This window comes from Drosophila subpulchrella, chromosome 2L, assembly GCF_014743375.2.
Source record: "Drosophila subpulchrella strain 33 F10 #4 breed RU33 chromosome 2L, RU_Dsub_v1.1 Primary Assembly, whole genome shotgun sequence".
NCBI classification, from domain to species: Eukaryota; Metazoa; Arthropoda; class Insecta; order Diptera; family Drosophilidae; genus Drosophila; species Drosophila subpulchrella.
This window is the reverse complement of record NC_050610.1, coordinates 23,285,244-23,304,498: the sequence shown is the minus strand read 5'-3', so window position 1 is coordinate 23,304,498 and position 19,255 is coordinate 23,285,244. Positions and strand designations below refer to the sequence as shown.

At 41.0% G+C, this 19,255-nt stretch overlaps 3 protein-coding genes across 3 annotated transcripts; 2 read left to right on the top strand and 1 right to left on the bottom strand.

The window, feature by feature from the left end:
- The first annotated feature begins 7,114 nt into the window (after positions 1 to 7,114).
- On the top strand, positions 7,115 to 8,093 carry LOC119547842. Its single transcript, XM_037854871.1, has one exon. It carries the CDS (start codon positions 7,115 to 7,117, stop codon positions 7,988 to 7,990), a length of 876 nt encoding a protein of 291 aa, XP_037710799.1. The 3' UTR covers positions 7,991 to 8,093.
- Positions 8,094 to 14,666: 6,573 nt separating this feature from the next.
- On the bottom strand, positions 14,667 to 15,739 carry LOC119547450. Its single transcript, XM_037854311.1, has one exon. The coding sequence runs from the start codon at positions 15,636 to 15,638 to the stop codon at positions 14,688 to 14,690; it is 951 nt and encodes a 316-aa protein (XP_037710239.1). The 5' UTR covers positions 15,639 to 15,739; the 3' UTR covers positions 14,667 to 14,687.
- Positions 15,740 to 15,973: 234 nt separating this feature from the next.
- On the top strand, positions 15,974 to 17,500 carry LOC119547757. Its single transcript, XM_037854762.1, has 4 exons — positions 15,974 to 16,153; positions 16,214 to 16,424; positions 16,743 to 16,881; positions 16,941 to 17,500. Exons 2-4 carry the CDS (start codon positions 16,224 to 16,226, stop codon positions 16,991 to 16,993), a joined length of 393 nt encoding a protein of 130 aa, XP_037710690.1. The 5' UTR covers positions 15,974 to 16,153; positions 16,214 to 16,223; the 3' UTR covers positions 16,994 to 17,500.
- The last annotated feature ends 1,755 nt before the right edge of the window (positions 17,501 to 19,255 follow it).

Below are 19,255 nucleotides of genomic sequence, written 5' to 3'. Positions count from 1 at the left end.
GTAATATTCATTTAAAAATTAGATATTTTATTGATGATACATTACAATTTTAAGCAAAATATATTAAAAATAAATGTTGACTTTATTTTATTAGAAAACCTATTGTAATATTGTAGGTTAATTTTTCCCTGGTGCACCCCAGCCCAGTTGGAGCGGCGTCTGTGTGGTCTAAGGGGTCCATCGGGTCTCAAGTCTAAGTCTTGAGTCTCCCCGGCTCGATGACAAACGAACGTTCAGCATCCAGCATTCGGCACCGGACATTCAACATTCGCATTCGGCATCCAGCATCCAGCATCCAGCATCCAACATCCAGTATCCAGCATTCGACATTTGGCAAGTGGTCAACCGCTCAACGTCGCAGTCGGTGGGCAGGAAAATTGAAAAATTAACAAGTATGAAATGTGCAATTAAAGTGGGCTAGTCCCGTCCCCCACATTACCCGTGGGTAATTCGAGTCGCTTTATATCCCGTCTATGTGGCCCCCTTTAAAGGCTAGGAAAGTGAGGATGACAACGACATCGACAACGTTGTCTACACCTGAGCAGCTCCTCGAAACCCACAGAAGGAGGCGAATTATTAATCTAGTTTTAATTGCAGCCACCCGGAGGAGCTCCTTAGTCCAAGTACTAGGCACTAGGTACTTGTTGTGGCACTTGGCCCCACCCCGAAGATCATGCCCCATTGATTAATGTGCGCCAATTGTGAAATAAATGCTTCCCTGCCCAAATCCCCCTTGCTACCTAATTGAATTATTGGCAGGGGCAAATTTGTGGCAGACACATATTCATATACGTAAAGAGGGGCGTGGCAGCTGCCTTATTGATCGTTGTTTGCTCAAAGGCGGAGTGGTTAAAAAAATATTATTGGGCCTGGAATAAGAGGGAGACGCGTGCGAGATATGAAATCTGCAAAAGATGTTAATGGTGGGCACAATTTTTCAAGAATTTTAAACGGATTCTGTTGGGTGAAGTTTTAAGAGGGGTATGGACTGAAGAATTTTATTTTAAATTGTTTTTAAACGCAATTCTACTTTAGAAGCCGCCTAATAATTCCAACAGGTTAACAATATTAAATAGTCAAATTCCTAATAAATATACCATAGGTGTATCCAATTGATCCCTACCTTTTTTTTTCTGTGCCTTAGATATAAGAAAACATTTTGAATGCCCGAAGAAAATACTTGCTCCCAAAACTAGCCACATCACGTGTGACCCACCTGGCCAAAGCCATTAGTCTTAGTACCTCGTACCACAGCCCACAAGATTGCATCACATGACCCAATTCGATCATATTTTCCAACACAAATATTGACTTATTTTGCCATTTTTCTGGGTTTTCACCCACTTTGCCTTTGGCCTCGACATGATCTCGGCGGGCAAAGTGGCACACTTGGAGTTGTTTCTGCAGTTTCCAACTGGGAAATGCAATTGCAGCAAATTGGCCAGCAACAAACATTCAACCAGGCAACAACCACAATAACCAACAAGGTACAACGAGGTCAGTCTAGGGCGATGGCGATGGCGATGGCGTCGATGTCGATGGGTCCATGGGATGCGAGTCGCCAGTTCTCCAGTTGCTCCTCTTGGCCATGTTCTCCCTAATGTCAACTCATATTGGCCGCGGTGGGTGGAGTGCGGTGCTGCTTTTGGCCTACTTGGCGGGAATAAGCAGACACACTGAGGAAAGGTTAGGAAAACTATGGTCAATGCTTTAAAATGGCATTCGATTTTTTTCGGAATATATATATTTGGTTTTTCACGGGCAGAACTATTCTTTAAGCTCTTAATAAAGTTTCTTAAAATAAAAAATTATTTTTATTACAATTGTACTGCTTTTTCTTTTGGTTTCACAACCTTATCTATATTTTTTCCAGTGCCAAAGCAGCAGAAATAATACCAACTTTATTCGCATTGTTCGGAGGTGGTGTCACTGGGCAAACAGACACGAACTTTGCATTTGGTTCTCTTCTTCTCAATTTGGCAGTCTTGCCAAAATGTTATAAACTTGACCATAAACAATTGAATGGGCCGCGGTTGAAGGACAGAACAAATGCATATTCCGGATGGATGCGAGTATTCAGGGCGTTGCCGGAGTTGTTGTTGAAATTGCGGTCCCTGGTCATGATATTCCCGCCCAACTCCCCCCGATGGCCGATTGATAACACCCGAAAATAAAAGGAAACTCGAGGCCCCGAAGGAGACATGCATCTGCAGTTGTCCCCAGAGTAAACCCATAGTATCCCCAGACTTCCCGCCTTCGAGTTGGCCAAAGGCCTCTTGTAGCTGTCACTGGGTGCAGAAAAAGAAAACGACGGCAAAAAAATTCATTAAATTGAAAAAAGGGTACCAAGTGCAAAAGGTTACAGGTAGAGCCAGCACACAAAAAAACAACGAACCGAAGAAAGGGATAAGAAATAAAAATCACAATAAACCAAATGAAGTAAGCAGGAAAATTATTGTCTGTTGGGAGAACTTTTCATGCTCTATCTATAGGGAATTTAGTTTAATTACTTGAAAGTTTTATACTTATTTGTATTTCGTGTGGAACTGGAACTGGACTATTAATATACAAAATTTGGTATTATTATTATATGTTATAAGCGAATTTCAACAATAATAAAATTCTTTAATCATATTATTAAATATTATAATAATACACCTGTAAGTTTATTTAATACTAGTTTTTTAAATACTTTTTTTTTAGGTTTATGAGTTTTATAAAAGTTAATTGAATTGTTTTGGAAGATATTTATTTTCACATTCATTAAGAAATACCTTTATAAAAAATCCTATAAGCCAGTATCACATAAAGACCCTTAGCCACAGAGTATGGGAATAGTGTACACTATACAACTTGGCCGAAACAACAACACCAGCAGCAGTAAAAAGAAACACCAACGAAACCGAGAAATAAATCTGACTAAAGTTTTTCAGTCGCAGCTTTGACTTTAGAATGGCCCGATGTCCGATGATGAAGTGATTTCCAGGGGCGGGGGCGCTGGTTTTTTATTTTGTCTATAGGGATGGGGATTCAGGGGGCTAAGAGGGGCCAGAGGGAAGCCAACTCGAAGCCGGTGGAGCGACTTTAATGCGCACGCGCTGCCTGCCACTTAACGAGCGGAGGCCACAAGGAAAGAAAGCTCCTGCTGCCTTCGAGGGCGTTGTAAGATCTCCTCGACTGCTGCAAAAAAAAACCTCGAAAAAAGGGAAAAAGAGGTGACAAAGTCACGAAATTCTTGTCAATTTTCAACTACAGACCAATTTGTTTGTCTTCTCCCGGCTGGCAGAAAAACAAAAAAAAAAACACAGAAAAAACCGCCGAACCGCAAGGAAACCAGAAAAAAAAGCATCGTGACAAATCAAGCTACCAAAATTGGAAGCCAACTCCGCGGCGGCTAGAAGAGTCTGCAGTCGGGTGCCCCGGGGCAATCGACCCATATTAATAACTTTTTCCCAGCCCAATTCTTCTCCCCAGCTGCCTCAGTTTTCCGCACACTCGGTTTTCTCACATGGCCGATTTTGGTCGGCCATAAAGCCAAATGAAATCGTCTTGGCTAAGTGTTTTCCCCAGTTTCCAGCCATATATAGTCGATTGATTGCTCCACTAAGCGACGATTCTTGCCCCATGGCGGCAAAACCCTCTTGGATCTTCGATCTGGAATGGGATATGGGATCTATCCCTCGGCCATATCAAACAAAATAATTTGTGCAACACTTGCGGCCCAATAAATTTCAATTACAAACGTTTTAAGGCACTTTTACTGCCACCAGAATTTGATGTTGATGTAATGTTTACTGCCCCAGTGTGGGAGGTGTGAATGGATATGGTTTTCGTTACCAAATATGGCTAAAAACCTTTGTTGGCCTCAGTTTTACAAAAATACTTTGCATTTTTCGCACACTAAAAAAGATTGCAACTTAAAATCAATATTTTATATTTTGATATCATTTTTAATATACCACATATCTTCGTAGGTTCTTGAATATAATAAAACTATTTATTAATAATATGGATGTCTAAAAAATTTTACTTTTAAAAAGAATCCATGAAAAAGAAGAAGGATATGATTTTTTCAGTGCCCATTGCAATTTTGATGAGTGTGCGAGAGGCCAAGTGAAATATTTTTTAGAAAGTCCCCAACTGACCCCAGAGAGGCTTCCACTTTGCCGGGAACATGGAAAATCAATCATGTCAGGATGGGAATAAGATGTTGACAACGGGGCAGATCAAAAGCCGTATCGGAAACATTATGGCTGCATTGTGTAAGTTGGTTGGCTGACTGTTCGGCAGGCTGGCTAAGAAAATGCGTAACGAATTTATGGGCCCAGATGGGGATGACAAATCCACCAAATCCGATCCAATTCTGGGCACATATCACAGCGGCGACCACACCCGAGATCCCAGTACCAATACCCATTGCCAATCCAAGTCCCAATCCCAGTCGGCCCACTTGATCCTGGCTGGAAAACTGCAAGCGCCACATGTTCGTGCCTTGTTTTGATTTACTCTGGCGGTTGGTTTATTTATAGACGCCTGCTATGGGCTCCCTGTTGCGTCATCTGGGGGCGGCGGTGGGTGGCTCGCGACTCACAATTCACAACTCTCGATCTCGAAACCACCCAAAAACACCCAGCTGCCCCCCAAAGAAAAACCTTCTTGGAACCGCCGTCGCTGTCGCTTTTTAATTTGGCAAATTTATACACACCACGCGGTTGCAGAAGTTGGTTGTTACTTCTCGGCAATTGGTTTATTGTGCCCAGAACAGTGGTAAGATCCTACAGGAAAGTCCCTATATATTTTGGAAATAACAGAGATATAATAGTTAGAGAGGTCTTTAAAAAAATGATGTATTTGATCAGTATGTTCACGAAACATACATAATATATAATAGTTTTTCATTAAAATAAAGTTCAATAAAAGGTATTTCCTTTATAAATATATCAGACTTGATATACTTTGTCCCACTGTACTGTCAGTTGATTCATTCAGCCGAAAAACCGTTTCCAATCCGGACCACCCACTGTCTTAAATTTCAGCAAATCCACTTCGGAAACCGAGACCAGACTCTCGACTTGAACGGGTCATATTTATCAAATTGTGCAGAGCAAAAAGGAAATCGCAACAGATGCTAAACAAATGTCGGCTTAATTAATAGATTTATTGGTTTTGTCTTGCATATTACAGCGGCGAATAATTGTTAACGAATTAATCCTTTCAAGGCGTGCAAATTGCGGGGCATTACTCATACGCCCCGATGTGCCCCCGAATCCACTAATGAGCCAGTGGCTGGTTGGATGGTTCGCCTCCCTTGGGTCAATAAAAATGGTTAAAAACTGCATTGGCCGTATGCCCAAATATGGTAGGCCAACTCGCTGGCGCATCTCTCGCGGATATTTAAAATTTATGTGAGCCACCGAAAGGTTTTGTGCCAGTTCCAGTGAACGCCGAACACCGAACACCGAGCAGCTCACAGCTCACAGCGGACAAAAAAGAGCAGCCATTCAGAGGCACTCGTAGTCTTAGACTCGTAGACCTGGCCAAAACTGTGGGTCGCGTTCCGGCTGAATCTTCGACAGGCAACACATGTTCGGCCAGAGCCTCCTCCTCACTGGGCCCAGCTTGCGTTTATCATGCCCCAGTCAACATGATGATGACGGCGGCGGATGACTATGGGTTCTACGCTGTGCCAAAAAAATAGACGAGACCAAGAATATTAAAACCTTTTTATATATCTGTTTTTATAAGTCTTACTGCTAGTAAGATTAGTTTCAGAGGCCGAATTAAAGTGCAGGGATTGATATGATTTGAAGAGTCTTATAACAGAGCCACTAGAGCCTCATGCTCTGATAATTCTTCTTATCTGAGAATTCAAGCCTTTTCTCCAGCTTACACTTACATTTATATTTAATTTGAAGTAGCTCTTTTCAGAAACTATAGATTAGAAATAACGAATTTTAGAAATAGTTTATTTGTAACATTTCTTGGGAAACCCTGAGCTAAGATTATTTTCCCAAGCCCTTGATTTAGGATTAATTTAACATTAAGGTCCTTTGTTTAACACTTATTAGGAAAACCTTATTTTATTTTTAAATGTTTTCTAGTGTAGTTGTACTTAGATTTAACTAGAGGTTAAAAATAAAACATTTTAAGATTAGTTTATATATTTAATTTTTAAGTAAGCCCTTGATTTAAGTCCCTTTTTTTCCAGTGTAGTTGCACTCTGCTACTGTTCTCTGGTCTAGGGTCTGGCACTTCCACTTCAACTGCAACTGCTACTGTGCGCAAAACTGTCAAAAAGCGAGGGAACAACTGATGCTGGTCGCATGGCCTGAACTCCATGTGGGCTTGATTTAGTGCTACGTTCTCTGACTGCTGATGCCGCGAATGAAGATCAGGATGGGGATCGGGATGGGAATGGAGGGGATTGCTGAGTTATGACTTGAACTCTGCTGCTTTGCTCTTGACTCCGGGTTACGGACCTTGATCCGAGCGGAATTTTTGCAGCCCAGCAGTTTGTGGGTCAATAACAATTCGAGTATCAGTGTTACTTCCCTCGATTTGGGGCTTTCATAACTATCAACGCAAAAAATACAGGCTTCCCTGGTTAGTACTTGCCAATTGATTAGGTTCTTATCTGTCAATAAGGCTTTTCCTTGAAGAGCACTTGAAGCAAATGCTTGAGTAGGTATTTGAATTAGATATAAATTATAGTAGGTATTCCCTAATTATTCTTTTAAAAATAGCATATTGATTTTTATTTAATAAAGCCATTACTTAAATATATTTTTTATTTAATTTTACATATTCTAATAAATGTAAAAAATATACCAACAAAATTTAAAAGAATAATTAAAGTAGTAACTACCTACTGTAAATAGTAGTAACAGAATCCCAAAAATAAAGTAAAGTGAGTTTTATAAGAATGATTTATGTTATAGTGTACGTGTTTTGATTACCTCGGATCTTAGCCATTTGAGTGGGTTCTTATCACAAACAAAAGACTTTTTGCAAACCGAATCGCTGCTTATCACTTGGAAAATAAACACTCAATTTTCCGCATATAAAAAGTGGGCCAATCAACCGGCAAATAGTCACAAATCATTCGAATTCCACAATGGCAGTATCTACGAAATTTGCACTAGTTTTTCTACTTGGCTGGGCTTTTTTCCTCGCTGGAATCTTTGCTATAAAGCCAAGTCGTCAGGAAGCGGAGGAGAATATGTCCAGGTTCATGAGTGTCCTTCGAAAGGAGCAGTTAAGTGCCGGTTCCCCTCGATTCAATGATGTTCTGGGCAACGCCAGGGCTATAATCGAGTACCAGGAAACAGGATTCATTGGGATTCGCAGCATTTTCCAGTGGATGACCAGCCCGAATCCTCGCAACGATGGCGTCTATAACTTTCTGCAGTTCTATACCACCGAATCGAGTGGCTACATAGGATTGCAGAATTACGACAAGAGCTCCAAGTACACGGTTCTATTTTCCGTTTGGGATGCCACAAGTGCAAGTCCAGGTGATAATTTCGAGTGTAGTACGTTTGGAGGAGAGGGCATCGGGTACAAGTGCTTCAATTACACCTTCCCGCTGATCAGCAATGCCATATACTTCCTGGATGTGCAGATCGAGGGTTCTACCTTCAGGGGATATATCTCGGAGCCGCAGGAGAATCTGGACAGTGTGACCAGCAATCAGGTGACCCGTCATTTGATTGGCGAGATCACCACCCCCCATGAAAAGCTGACCAACCTGATACCCTTTGGCTACTATAATGAGAACTATCGCGATAAGGACACCTGCAGGGAGGCCTTCGAACTTGTGACCGTCAACCAGGCTCCTCATCAATATACAAAATATGGTCATGCCAACACCAAGTTCACCGAGGCCTATCTCTATAATTCCGAGTGTGAGGTGGAGAATATTTTGGTGGCCCTTACGGCAGACAAGAAGAGCACTATCTATTTCACAAGACCCACTGCTTTGGATCTTTAAAATAGAGCATATAATGAGGTATAATTCTCTTTGTTACATTTATTTTATTATATTTACGAGCAAATACTTATAAGCAAGAACTTAATTGGAAATTCGATTAATCTATAAAACAGAAAAAATATTTATTGAATTATTAAAACTAAATTTGTTTGGTTGGTACTTTAAAATTACTAAAAAGTAAAACCAAGTTCTTAAAAAAAATATATTTATCTTATAAGCAACATCTTTGTTTATCCCCAGCTCCTACAACTTCCATAGATCATAGCGCTTTAGCATAAAACCCAGGCTCACTTGTTCCTCGCCTAAATCTGTTTTCAGGAAACTTATCTTGACCACACTTCGCTGGCAGCTCCTTTTTGCTAGTCCCATTTCTGCTCATTAAGACCAATCCTCTGGCCCAATGCGTTCTTGTTTTTTGCATGTCCTACGCAGTCCGGCACTAACTTTTTATTGTCTGTGCGGGCAGGCGGACAAAAAGTGGCCGAGGAGCGAAAAAAATAAATGAACTGTCCCATTGTCTTCTGGGATTAGGGCTCCTCGGGAGCTCGGCTGTGCATATAGCTTCTGGTTGGAAGTCCCGGGACTTCTGCGCCGATGGTGGGTGATAAATGTTGAGAGGCGAGCGGCGGCACTGGCACAGACTCCATTGAAATTAGTTATTCACGCGGATCGTTTAAGGCAATCCAACACCAGAAGGCACAAACTTGGTAGCTGCCTGCTGCTCTACTGTTGTATTTATTTAGGATACCCTGTAGTTAGAGGGACGAAAGGGTATATGGTAAATATACATATAAATAAAGTAATCTGGAAGAATTTTTGTGTGTGCCTAAGATTATAATTTAAAATGTAGTTTAACATTGGAGGGTTTGGAGGGTTTGGTAACAAAAAAATCTTGACAACCGTTTCAATAAGTTTACTGAAATATTTCATATATATTGTTTGATTTTAATACTTTTTGATTAAATTAAATGTTAGTAAATGCACCCAAAAAAAATTTAAAGATCATTTTGATATTTCCAATCACATTCTTTATAAAAAGGTAGGTCTATAATTCTATTTTAAAGACAATCTTTTAAAATTTCCAGTTTTTTTTTATAACACCTTAAGGTAGAACAGTTCTAAATGCCGGGTATCTGAAAGTCGAAGACCCCTTCAGAAGTGCACCCCTTTTTTTTTGGCCATTGCTCTTGGTCATGGCTTGTCAGTGATGGCTCCTCGGCTGCCGCTTTTGTTTTAATGATCGTGCCCGGGATGCTCATTTACCGCTGCAGTTGGCCAACTGAAAACAGCAAACTGCAAACGGCAAACGGGATGACTCCTTGGCTTTGTGTCTCTTATCAGTGCAACATTTTGCATGTTGGCCAGGAAAGCGCAGTGGCCAGAGGCACGTCCTCCTCCTCGGGCTTAAGCATTTGTCACAGTCCTTCCCCCGCTGGAAAATAAGGCCCAAACACACTCATACTCACTCGTAACATGTGTCTTTTTATGTATGCTTTTAGCCAGTTTTATCGCCGGCTTTTGGCTACTGCGGCGCTCCATCGCCTCTTGGAATCCCCTCCTCTAATGGCTCATTTCCTCGAGCGGCCAACAACAACGGTAATTAACCTGTGCATGTTAATGAACTTCAAACTGCAAACTCCTACTCCACGACACTGTGCGAAAAAATGGAGGCTTTTATTATAAAAGATATCATAAGAATCCTTGATATATTTAAAACCTACTTTTTCTTTACCATAAGAACGAGTGAAAGTTTCTTGGAAAGTGTAATGTTTGTATAGTTACAAAATTATTCTTATTTCGAAAAGTATAGGTTAAAGATTGCAAATTTTTTTGAATTTTAAATTCCACTTAATTTATAATAACATGAAAATATTTTTTAGGAAGCTGATTATATAAAAAACTAAATTCCATTTGGCTTAAAAAGTAAGAACTCCAAAAATAAAAAATATTAAAAGGTTCTATTTATTTAATTAATGTTTTTAAGTTTAAGGATAAAAAAGCATGATATCGGTTCTTAAAACTAGTTCTTTAATTTTTTCTCAGTGACTGCCCGACCAACTGTCCAAAGTTTATGTAGATTTTTGTCTTCTCTCCTCACGTTGGCGCTAATGCAAATGTGAAAAGGCATTTTGTGAGCCAAAATGAGGTTGTTGTCGTGCCGCTGACAATCTAATTAGAATACAAAATGCTTTTAGAGGCAACTGCAGCTTCAGTTTAAAGCTCCTGCTCCTTGGCTTCAGGTCCACTGGGTCTTCGGTGGGTTTCAAGTTCATGGTGTTGACATATGTAGTTGGTAGTTGGGTAACCCCGTATATATCGTCTCTGGTTGAATAACATTTTGACAGCACACTCACCGAGATTTGATTTCACCGACTAGGACATTATTGTGATGAGATGGCTGAAAGTCGGGAAAGTCGAAGTCATTTGATGGCCGCGATTGAGATGCAGCCATCGATGAACTGCGGGCCAGGACTGTCAGCTTACATTCATAATGAGTGGAAAGTCGAGGCAGCCAGGAAAAGTAATATTGCAGCTGGATTATCTATGCTTTTTATGGAAAATTAATTCAGGTTAGTGTTTTGAGTGAATTGTCCATTAAGTTTCAGTGGGCTTTAGGCTTTGACCTTTGGCAAAGAAGCTTTTCTATGTTAAACTAGGATTTATTGATTTTGAAATAGAAACTCAAACATATTTTGGTTGAACCCACATATCTTACACTTAAAATTTATAGAAGAAATGAAAAATATTACTAAAATTGGTATGCACTAATGAATGTTAACATATTAGTTACGAATAACAGCCCCAAAATTTCTAATTATTTTTGGACCAATCAATTTTAGTGCCCTACCACTTACCCAAAAGAAATTTCCCTTCCACCGCTCATGAAACATGCGTCACGTAGTTTACCCCATCTGCTCCACCTTGTACAACAAGTTTCAACTTTGAACTTCTACAATCGATTCGATGTGCCCACTCATGCCTGCCCAAGTGGGTTTTGTACCAGGAACTGACATTGTATCTTATGGTTTATAATATGGTATATGGATGGAGAGGCAGGAGAGATCACAGCACGTGCAGGGAGTCAACAAGGCAGGCACACATATCGGGCTAATTAAGCAGACTTCAAATGAAAGCCAACAAAAGAAGAGATTCGATCGTGGGCCAAGCGACACCACCTGGAGCTGAATCTCGAGATGGAGCTGGGTCTAGAGAGGGTCTGTAGAGCACCCACTGAGGTTGGGGCACCCATGGCACGCGATAATCAATCAAAAACCATTAAAGCCAAGCGTTTCAGCCGAGAGACAAAGACAATCAGTGCGGAGTAGAAAGCATTTCGCTGGAAAGAAGAAAAGGCGGAGAAAATGGGGGAGACGCGGCGGGTGGGTGTGGCAAAATCAAATATGCGTCAAGACAAGTTAAAGATCAAAATCAAGATCAAATAGAGCACGGCGGGGAAAAAAATCAGTTGCAGCGCATGATTGACAGAATTAGAATAGGAAATCGTGAGCGGTGCGGGGGAGCCCCAAGTCTCGAGTACCGAGTACCGAGACCCCTCTTTGCGATTACGAGTATTATTAAATGACCCAATTGTGGCTAAACGGCTTTTTGTTCGGCCCAAGAAAAGTGAATGGAGAAGAATGTCGCCTGTCTGGGCTTCGGTTTCAATTCCCCCCTCTTTCCGCTGGCCAAATGTCGCTCAGAGTTGGCAAATGCAAATTAAACCCCACCACCACATCGACTTCCCAGTGCAACTTTCTAAATGAAATTCCGATCGCACTAGGTCCATTTTCTCCCGGCCCCCCTCGAAAATCCCCCTACTTTTGCCCCGCTCATGTGTGCGCAAAATTACAGAAATAATTTCGAGTAAAAATATACCAGCTGATTGTCACCTGGCAGGCGAGCAAAAATGTAGAGCCTTCATGGGTCCGACTAAATCAAAGCCATGACATCTCAGACCCCTTTCTAAAACCGTTTCGGTTAATTTACATTGGCAAATGCACCTGGATGTTTTGGTTTTCAGAAAAAGCAACGTACAAAGTTAAGGGAAAAACTAATAAAAATAATAATAATAAGTAGTGAACCTAAACTTACCTTACCTACATTTATTAAACTAAAATATTAGATTGTACAAAGGTAAGTTTCTTTGCCACTGAATAATAGTACTAATAATAATAGCCATATTAAGAAAAGGAACCCTAAAACATTCCTAAAGCATCTTTTACTTGATAGCTAAAAACAATCATATGTTTAATATTATAGGTTCCATTTCATTTTTTATTTCTTGTAACAAAAAGATTAGACTGAACCCTGTGTACCCAAATTTTCGCTTTGTGTACAATTTATCTACCAATTGTCTCCCCAGTGGGCTCAATTAGAGACGCATTCGCAAATTGCCTTGCACTTTTATTGTCACCAATCGCGCGACTCTTGGATTTGAGTGCGGTGGCATTTTGTCGCGACGCCTGCGAATACGTCTGGGTCCCATCATCAGTCACTCCCGGACAGGTCCAGGTCCAGGTAATTGCCCCCGACAAGCTAAGGCTGCCCCAGGTCCAATCCCCGACCACTTGTAGGCATTTTGTTTGACTTGGATTATCGCTAAGTGCATGGGTTTAACATTCCGCGGATGGCGAGCTAAACGACGGATTAAGCGAGACCAGTTGTTGGGTGTTGTGTTCAGGTCGATCCCGACCTTGCATTACAAGGAATTATTGAGAGCAGGCTCTGGAGGTGAGGTGGACTTTAAAGTCACTGGGTAATTAATTTTAGTTTTTTGTTTTATAATTTTCAAAATTGTTACAATTTTTCAGCCAGTTAAAATTTCTGTAAGCAACATAAATAGAATGTTTAGCCCTATACAATTGTACAGACTGGCAAAAACAGAGAATTCTTTTTAAATATATTGTTCCTACAAGGTGCAAAATTATCCTCATTTTTGTTAAATTATATGAAATATACTTTGTTGAATAATGATTATTTTGACCATGCTTACCATCATATTGTTGTCAATAATTATCTTATGACTATCATTATCTTAGACTATCATTTATTTTTAAAAGTGATGGAAATCTATGAAAAGTAAGAGATTCTACAGCTCAACAATCATGTTTAAATCAAGTCTATTTGGTTAATGAGAGATCAATATCATAAGGCCTTCATTTCCTTTACTTCCCTTCTCTTCTAAGCAAACTTATTCTAACCTTTCTCCACCGACCTTAACATGATTAACTGAACATTATAGTCTCCTTTCTGGGTCTATTCAAGGTAATTCACCCACAGCAACAGTTTAAGGCCAATCTATTCGGCACATTCACACTGCGCTCATGATCCCCGTAAACGGAGTACCCGCATCCCATGCCAAGTGCCCATTAAGCCGCATATATAAATCACCATTAATTTGACAGTGGATTTTTACATAACTCAGGCCAACAGGTGAAAGCGAAAAGCGCACAGCTGCCGGAGGACAGTGGAGAGATCATGGAGTGTCATGGAAAACTCGCCACTTGCACTCGTGGAAATTGACTGGTTCCCCCGGAGACCCTACTCCCAATCCCAATCCTCCTCCTACTCCAAATCCCCATCCTCCTCCTCGGGGCTGGCATGCAAAATCGAATTGTGTGCTAATATTTGGCCAAAATGCAAAGAGCCCGCGGTTATCGCCTCACCACGAACATGACGAAGTGACTCCAGGTGGGGGAAGTTTTCAATGTTGCCGCTGCAGTAATAAAAATCATTACTTTCAAGCCCAAATTGGCAAATGTTTGCAGGGGGAGGATGCGGGAATTCCGCCTGATCGACATGCAATGTCAGGAAAACGACTGTCAAATGGGTAAAAGTTGAGGTGTATAGCACACTAAAAGAAAGTTTATGGAATACCTATCATGATGTTTTGTTTAAATTCATATCAGCTTAATTTACCAATATTTATATTGTCCATTGTAACAGAACTCTTAATCGTTTGGCTTTCAAGTCTGGAAATTAAATGTTGTGTAAGAAATGTAAAATTGCCAAAAAAAGATTGTTAGCTTTCTATAACAGTGTCCAAAAATGGAATGTCATACCTTGATGAGTTCGTATTAAAATTCCCATTCAATTGGCGTTAGAATCTAGAAATTTATATTTTTGACCAATTCTTGCAAAAAATCATGATGCTACCCCTTGTAAAAAAAGGAAAATGTGGTCAAATTTTAATTTTTCTAAATCTAACCAAAATAAATATGGATCGTTAGCTTAGGGTTTTAGCTACACAAAGCAGTCTGCTTTTTGGCTGGGGAACTCATTTTAACAGAATTATGACGAAAATGCACATTAAAAAATTCCTGCTTTGGACATAAGTTTTTTGTCCTCTTTTTCCATATACCAACCCAATTATCTGCTTTTAATATTGGATAAATATTTTATGTGTGATTGTGGCTTGAAAATAATCATGTGAGGTAGAACTGGGATCGAACCCGCTTAACCCTTTTCAATGAGATGCCACAGAAGAAAGCTCACCCATGACAAACGTCTCAAAAAATAGCTATGGAAAAACTGTGCCGTGGAAAAACACGGCTTTTGTTTTAGCCCTAACCGCAGACAAGATGTCCCAGCTAAAAGCTTTTCCCGACCAGATTCCAGACCCCTATACCCCCGTCCCACCAAATGACCGGCACAATTTCTCAAATAGTTTTGAGGCAAATAAAGAAATCTTTTACTTTCACTGACGACGCACATTCTTCAAGCGCCGAGTGGCCAAGTCTCCAGAGGAGTCTCCTTTGAGGAAGGCGGCCGCCTCGCGATCCCGCTTCCAATCCTCTTCGGTATACTGATGCCGCCAATGGCCATGTCCTCCACCCAATTGCCTCATCAAATCCTTTCGCTGGTTGAGGAACAGCGAGGTGTGGGACTTGGGCACCACCAGCATGTTGACCAGGTGCATCTGCATGTCGTAGTAGAGCTCCCTGGTGGTATTGCGTTTCGTCTTCAACTGATCACCCCGCAGATCCAGCTCTGAAGCGGTAGAATCATCGGAAGAAGTTTCAACCTGACCCGGATCAGAGCTCGACTTGATGGAGAGTGATACAGGGGATGGGGAAGCATTTAAGGTAGCTGGCTTGCCCTTTATGAGCTTCCTATTCTGATTGATCAGGATGGGCACCCACTTTTGCAGTGCCATCATACCATTCGCTAAGGTATCCAAGCGGGCTTCCAACTTGGTCAAAACCATGCTGGGCGTCAGCTTTACCGGTTTTCCGTTGTTCGAAGCAAAGGAAAGCCTTACCCTATCAGCTAGTTTCTTAACGGTGGGATCCCTGACCCAAAGCTCCACCATTGAGTCCTTAACTTCCTTGTTCTGCTTTATGACCATTGGTGTTTTCTTTTGTAATTTTCGCTTGGGCTTGGACAAGATGGTCATTGAAATTGGACGGGGCACCACAATGGGCCCCTCGGCTAGGCCTTCAGTGCGTCGCCTGATCTCCAAAGGAATGGGTTGAGTGAATGTGGAGGGTGCTCTTCGTTGGGTTTCCCTGCTATCGCCCACACACTCCACCTCCCGAGGATTTCCTGGTGGTGTTCGCTTCTCGTTTCCATGGGCGATTATATCCTCCACCAGATCCGCTGAGAGTGGCACCAGGAGCTTTTTTGGGGATGCTTTTACGGGCCACATTTTATCACTCTTATGTTTTATACTTTTAATTTTGATACAAACTAGGTGAGCCAAACTACAATCTATCTGCTTATACAAAGTATGAAAATTGAACCGTTAGTATATGAGTGATAGCAAAAGTGATCTAGATTTAGTTTTCTTTAAAATGTTTTGCAAGTTTTTTTAGATAAGCAAAGTAACAACGGACTGTATCCTCTTTATTATACATAAACGCGGCGGTTCTACATAAGGTCCTGACTTTCCCTATTTGAAAACCCATTTTATAAAACTAGATTTTCGTTATTCTGAAAGTTTATTATTAAGATGCTTTTAAAATGTTGTCATTTATTTTCCCAAAATATTAATTTGTACACAAAACACTAAAGGAAGTCCTGGATTTTCCACATTTTTTTTTTACTTAAATTGATCAAAAGGATTCCTTTCGAAAAATTGTCAAATGTCGTAGAAAATTCGAATACCTGACTACAGCAATGGAGCCCAAAAGTTCCACAGCTAAAGGTCGCTAGAATTGTCAAGTAAGTACATATCATGATATGAAGAAAACTTATGCGCTAACAAGATCCTAACGATTTCAGGATACCAATAATGAAAAAGTTTTGCTGTTGTCTTAGCTTACGAACCGGTGCCCTTTCAATTGCGATTTCAGGCCTTACCGTAGATATATTGGAATCAGTATGGACTATAATAAGTAAAGAGCAGTTCTGTGGTGATATTTTAATAATCTGGATTATTTCTGCTTTTTGGAACATCCTTTCGGATATGGTTCTTTTCACAGCGATTTACAGGGTAAGGGATTAGGAGATACACTCAGTAATCAAAGAATTCACTTGATCTGAAAAGTGAGCTAAGATGGATTTATTCTCAAGGTCTTAAAATAGAGATGAAGTGCTCTCAGTTTGCGAGAGTACATTCGTCTCTAAAAACAAAACCAAGATTAATTGTATGTCTATTTCACGATCGTTTAGACTCGTATACCAAACTCGAGAGTACTTTCGTCTCGATTTCAAGAACGTTTATTCTCAAAAAAGTTGGGAGATAGTTATTAGATTAAGATGGGAAATCTTTTAGTTATTGTTTTTATCTGAGCGTAGTACTGTCTTTCAGCAAAATCCCAACCTGCTGCCCGTCCACCTGGTGACCTGTCTTGCTGGCCTGATTCTGGAAATGGTTAGTCACATGGTGATCGCAGCCATCGGCATGAGTGACTACTATTTGGTGGGCTATGCGTTCTTCAAGATTGGGTGTAAGTACTACTTCCTTTCAAGCACTTCCTCCTCCTGTACCCCCTTCCATCCTCCACAGATACCACCGCGGACATGGTGATCGTGCTGAGCTACTACCATTCGGAGGTTTAGTGGACCGCTTCGATTACCCATTAACCCAGGCGACTGGGGCGCAGCGTGTAGCATTTTGTGGTGGCCGCGATTAGGCGCGAAAATTTATTTGGAAAATGTTGCGCAATCGGGTACGTGCATAAATCGTGGCCAATTGTCACCAGCGGATTGGATTGGATTGGCAACCGAACTCCAGCGACCTGCGTTTAATTATCGCCCCGACAGCGCCCGGCGAGCTACATGCGTGCTAATTGACCAGGCTCAAGCTCAGCCCCAATCCGTATACGAATACTGAATCCGAGTCTGAATCCGAGTCCGAATCCCAGTTACAGTCCAGTCCAAATGTCCAAATGATAACCGCGACGATGAAAACGCATGCTGAGCCAAATGAAAATTATGTTGCAATCGGCGAGCGTGGTGCCCGCTGGCTGGTCACTGAACCACTTGGCTACCATCCATCCACGGGCCTTAATTAATTTCCTTGATTAATTGAAAGTGCGCCTGGCTCGCAGTATTTTCGTTTTCTTACTTGTTTTCTTTTATATTATTTTTTTTTTTTGGTTGGGCCCTGGTATACATTTTCGGCAGTGCAAAGTTGAAGGCAATAAGAAAAATCGCCCCGGATTCGATTCGGTAGTATGTGATGGGCGTTGCCCTGGCCAACCCTTGGCCATTACTCTTGGCCCGATCCGTTCCTTTCCTTTTCCTCGGCTCTGGTATTCGATTATGGCTGAAATTATGATCCCTTGAAGGGGTATATTCTGTTATTACTTCGGGATGCTCTGTAAAATGTAAACAAAATAATTTCGTTATTCAGTCATTTTTAAAACATCTAGTAGACAAGGCTTACCATATTTTACAGCCTAAATATGTTAGTTACTATGCTATAAAAATTCTACTGATTATCCCCCTAAATAAATTCTTAAAAATATGTCTCTATACAAAACCATTCAGGTCATTGAACATAAGCAATTCCCATACATCACCAGCGAATCGAAACCATAATCTTTGACCTTGTCAACCCACTGAGACCAGCAAGTACATCAAGATAAATTAAGCCTCAATTGCGGATTCAGCATCGGTCCAACTAACATCCGTCATTCCAGTTTTATGGCCGCACAATAGAACTCGAACCCAAACCCGAAACCGAAACCGAAAACCCAGCCAGTCAACTAAGTTGCAACGCTCACCGAATATTCACTGATTTCATAAAATATTACGATAAATGTCGCTTTCAACGTTTATAAGCCAGAAGGATTTTAATACTTTATTGCTTATAACCGCAAAGCGACAGTAAATGCTCCTGCTTAAAGAAACAAAATGCAATCGCATCGAAGGGAATCGAAAATAAGGAAAACAAGAAAAATGAATTGTCTTCATTTTGTAATTTAATGGTATTTTATTGAATTTCTGATGTGCCTGGGCAGGGACAAGGCGGATTGCCCCCATCCTTGGCTTCTTTTTTTTTGGGATCATATCGGATCGGTATCTGTATCGGGATGGGGATCCCAGCCCATTCCATCCTGTTGACATTTAAAATATGGCCGCGTGTCAATGCGACTGCCCTACGCCCATTTTTAAGTCAGGTTTACATTTCGATTTCGGTTTCGATTTTTAATTCGCCACTCGAACGAAATCGCGAAATCCCAGCGTAAATTCAATTTGAAGGTCCGAAGGCCTGCAGAAAAATGTGCTTTCACTTGACCCGCAATGCTGCGTAAATAAATTTTATCGCTCCGCTGACACGTGCGCGTAATATTTCATTAAATTCAAAAAACTGCAGCAGAAACCCAGAAAATAAAAAGTAAGCAGAAAAAAATATGAAAATAAAAATAAATATAATCGCGTTCGGTTCAAAACGGCAGCATAAACAAATCGGCGATTGCATCGTAACTTCGTTTTCAATTTGGCAAGTTTGACACTTGGCCAGTTAGTGAGTGTCCCCCGATCCCCGCCAGGCATTCCGAGTGTCCAAGCCAAGTGCCACCTACGTTGGTCGAAAGTAAGTCCAACTCCAGCTCCAGCTCCCGATGGGGACTACCTGTCGTGGCTATTTTCGCCTGCCATTCACTTGCCGGCAGTGCGTGCTGCAGTTGCTCCTGGTCCTTCTCCAGCTGCTCTGATTGCAAATGCCAATTGTTGGCGATGCAACAGTTACAGCATGCCAATGTTTATGATGGCCCATAATTTGTTTGCCCATGGCTAGGCTCATAAAACCCAAGGGAAAAGCCTGGCTAATAACCAAAGTAAATATTGCAGGAATATGAAAATGATGCAAGTATA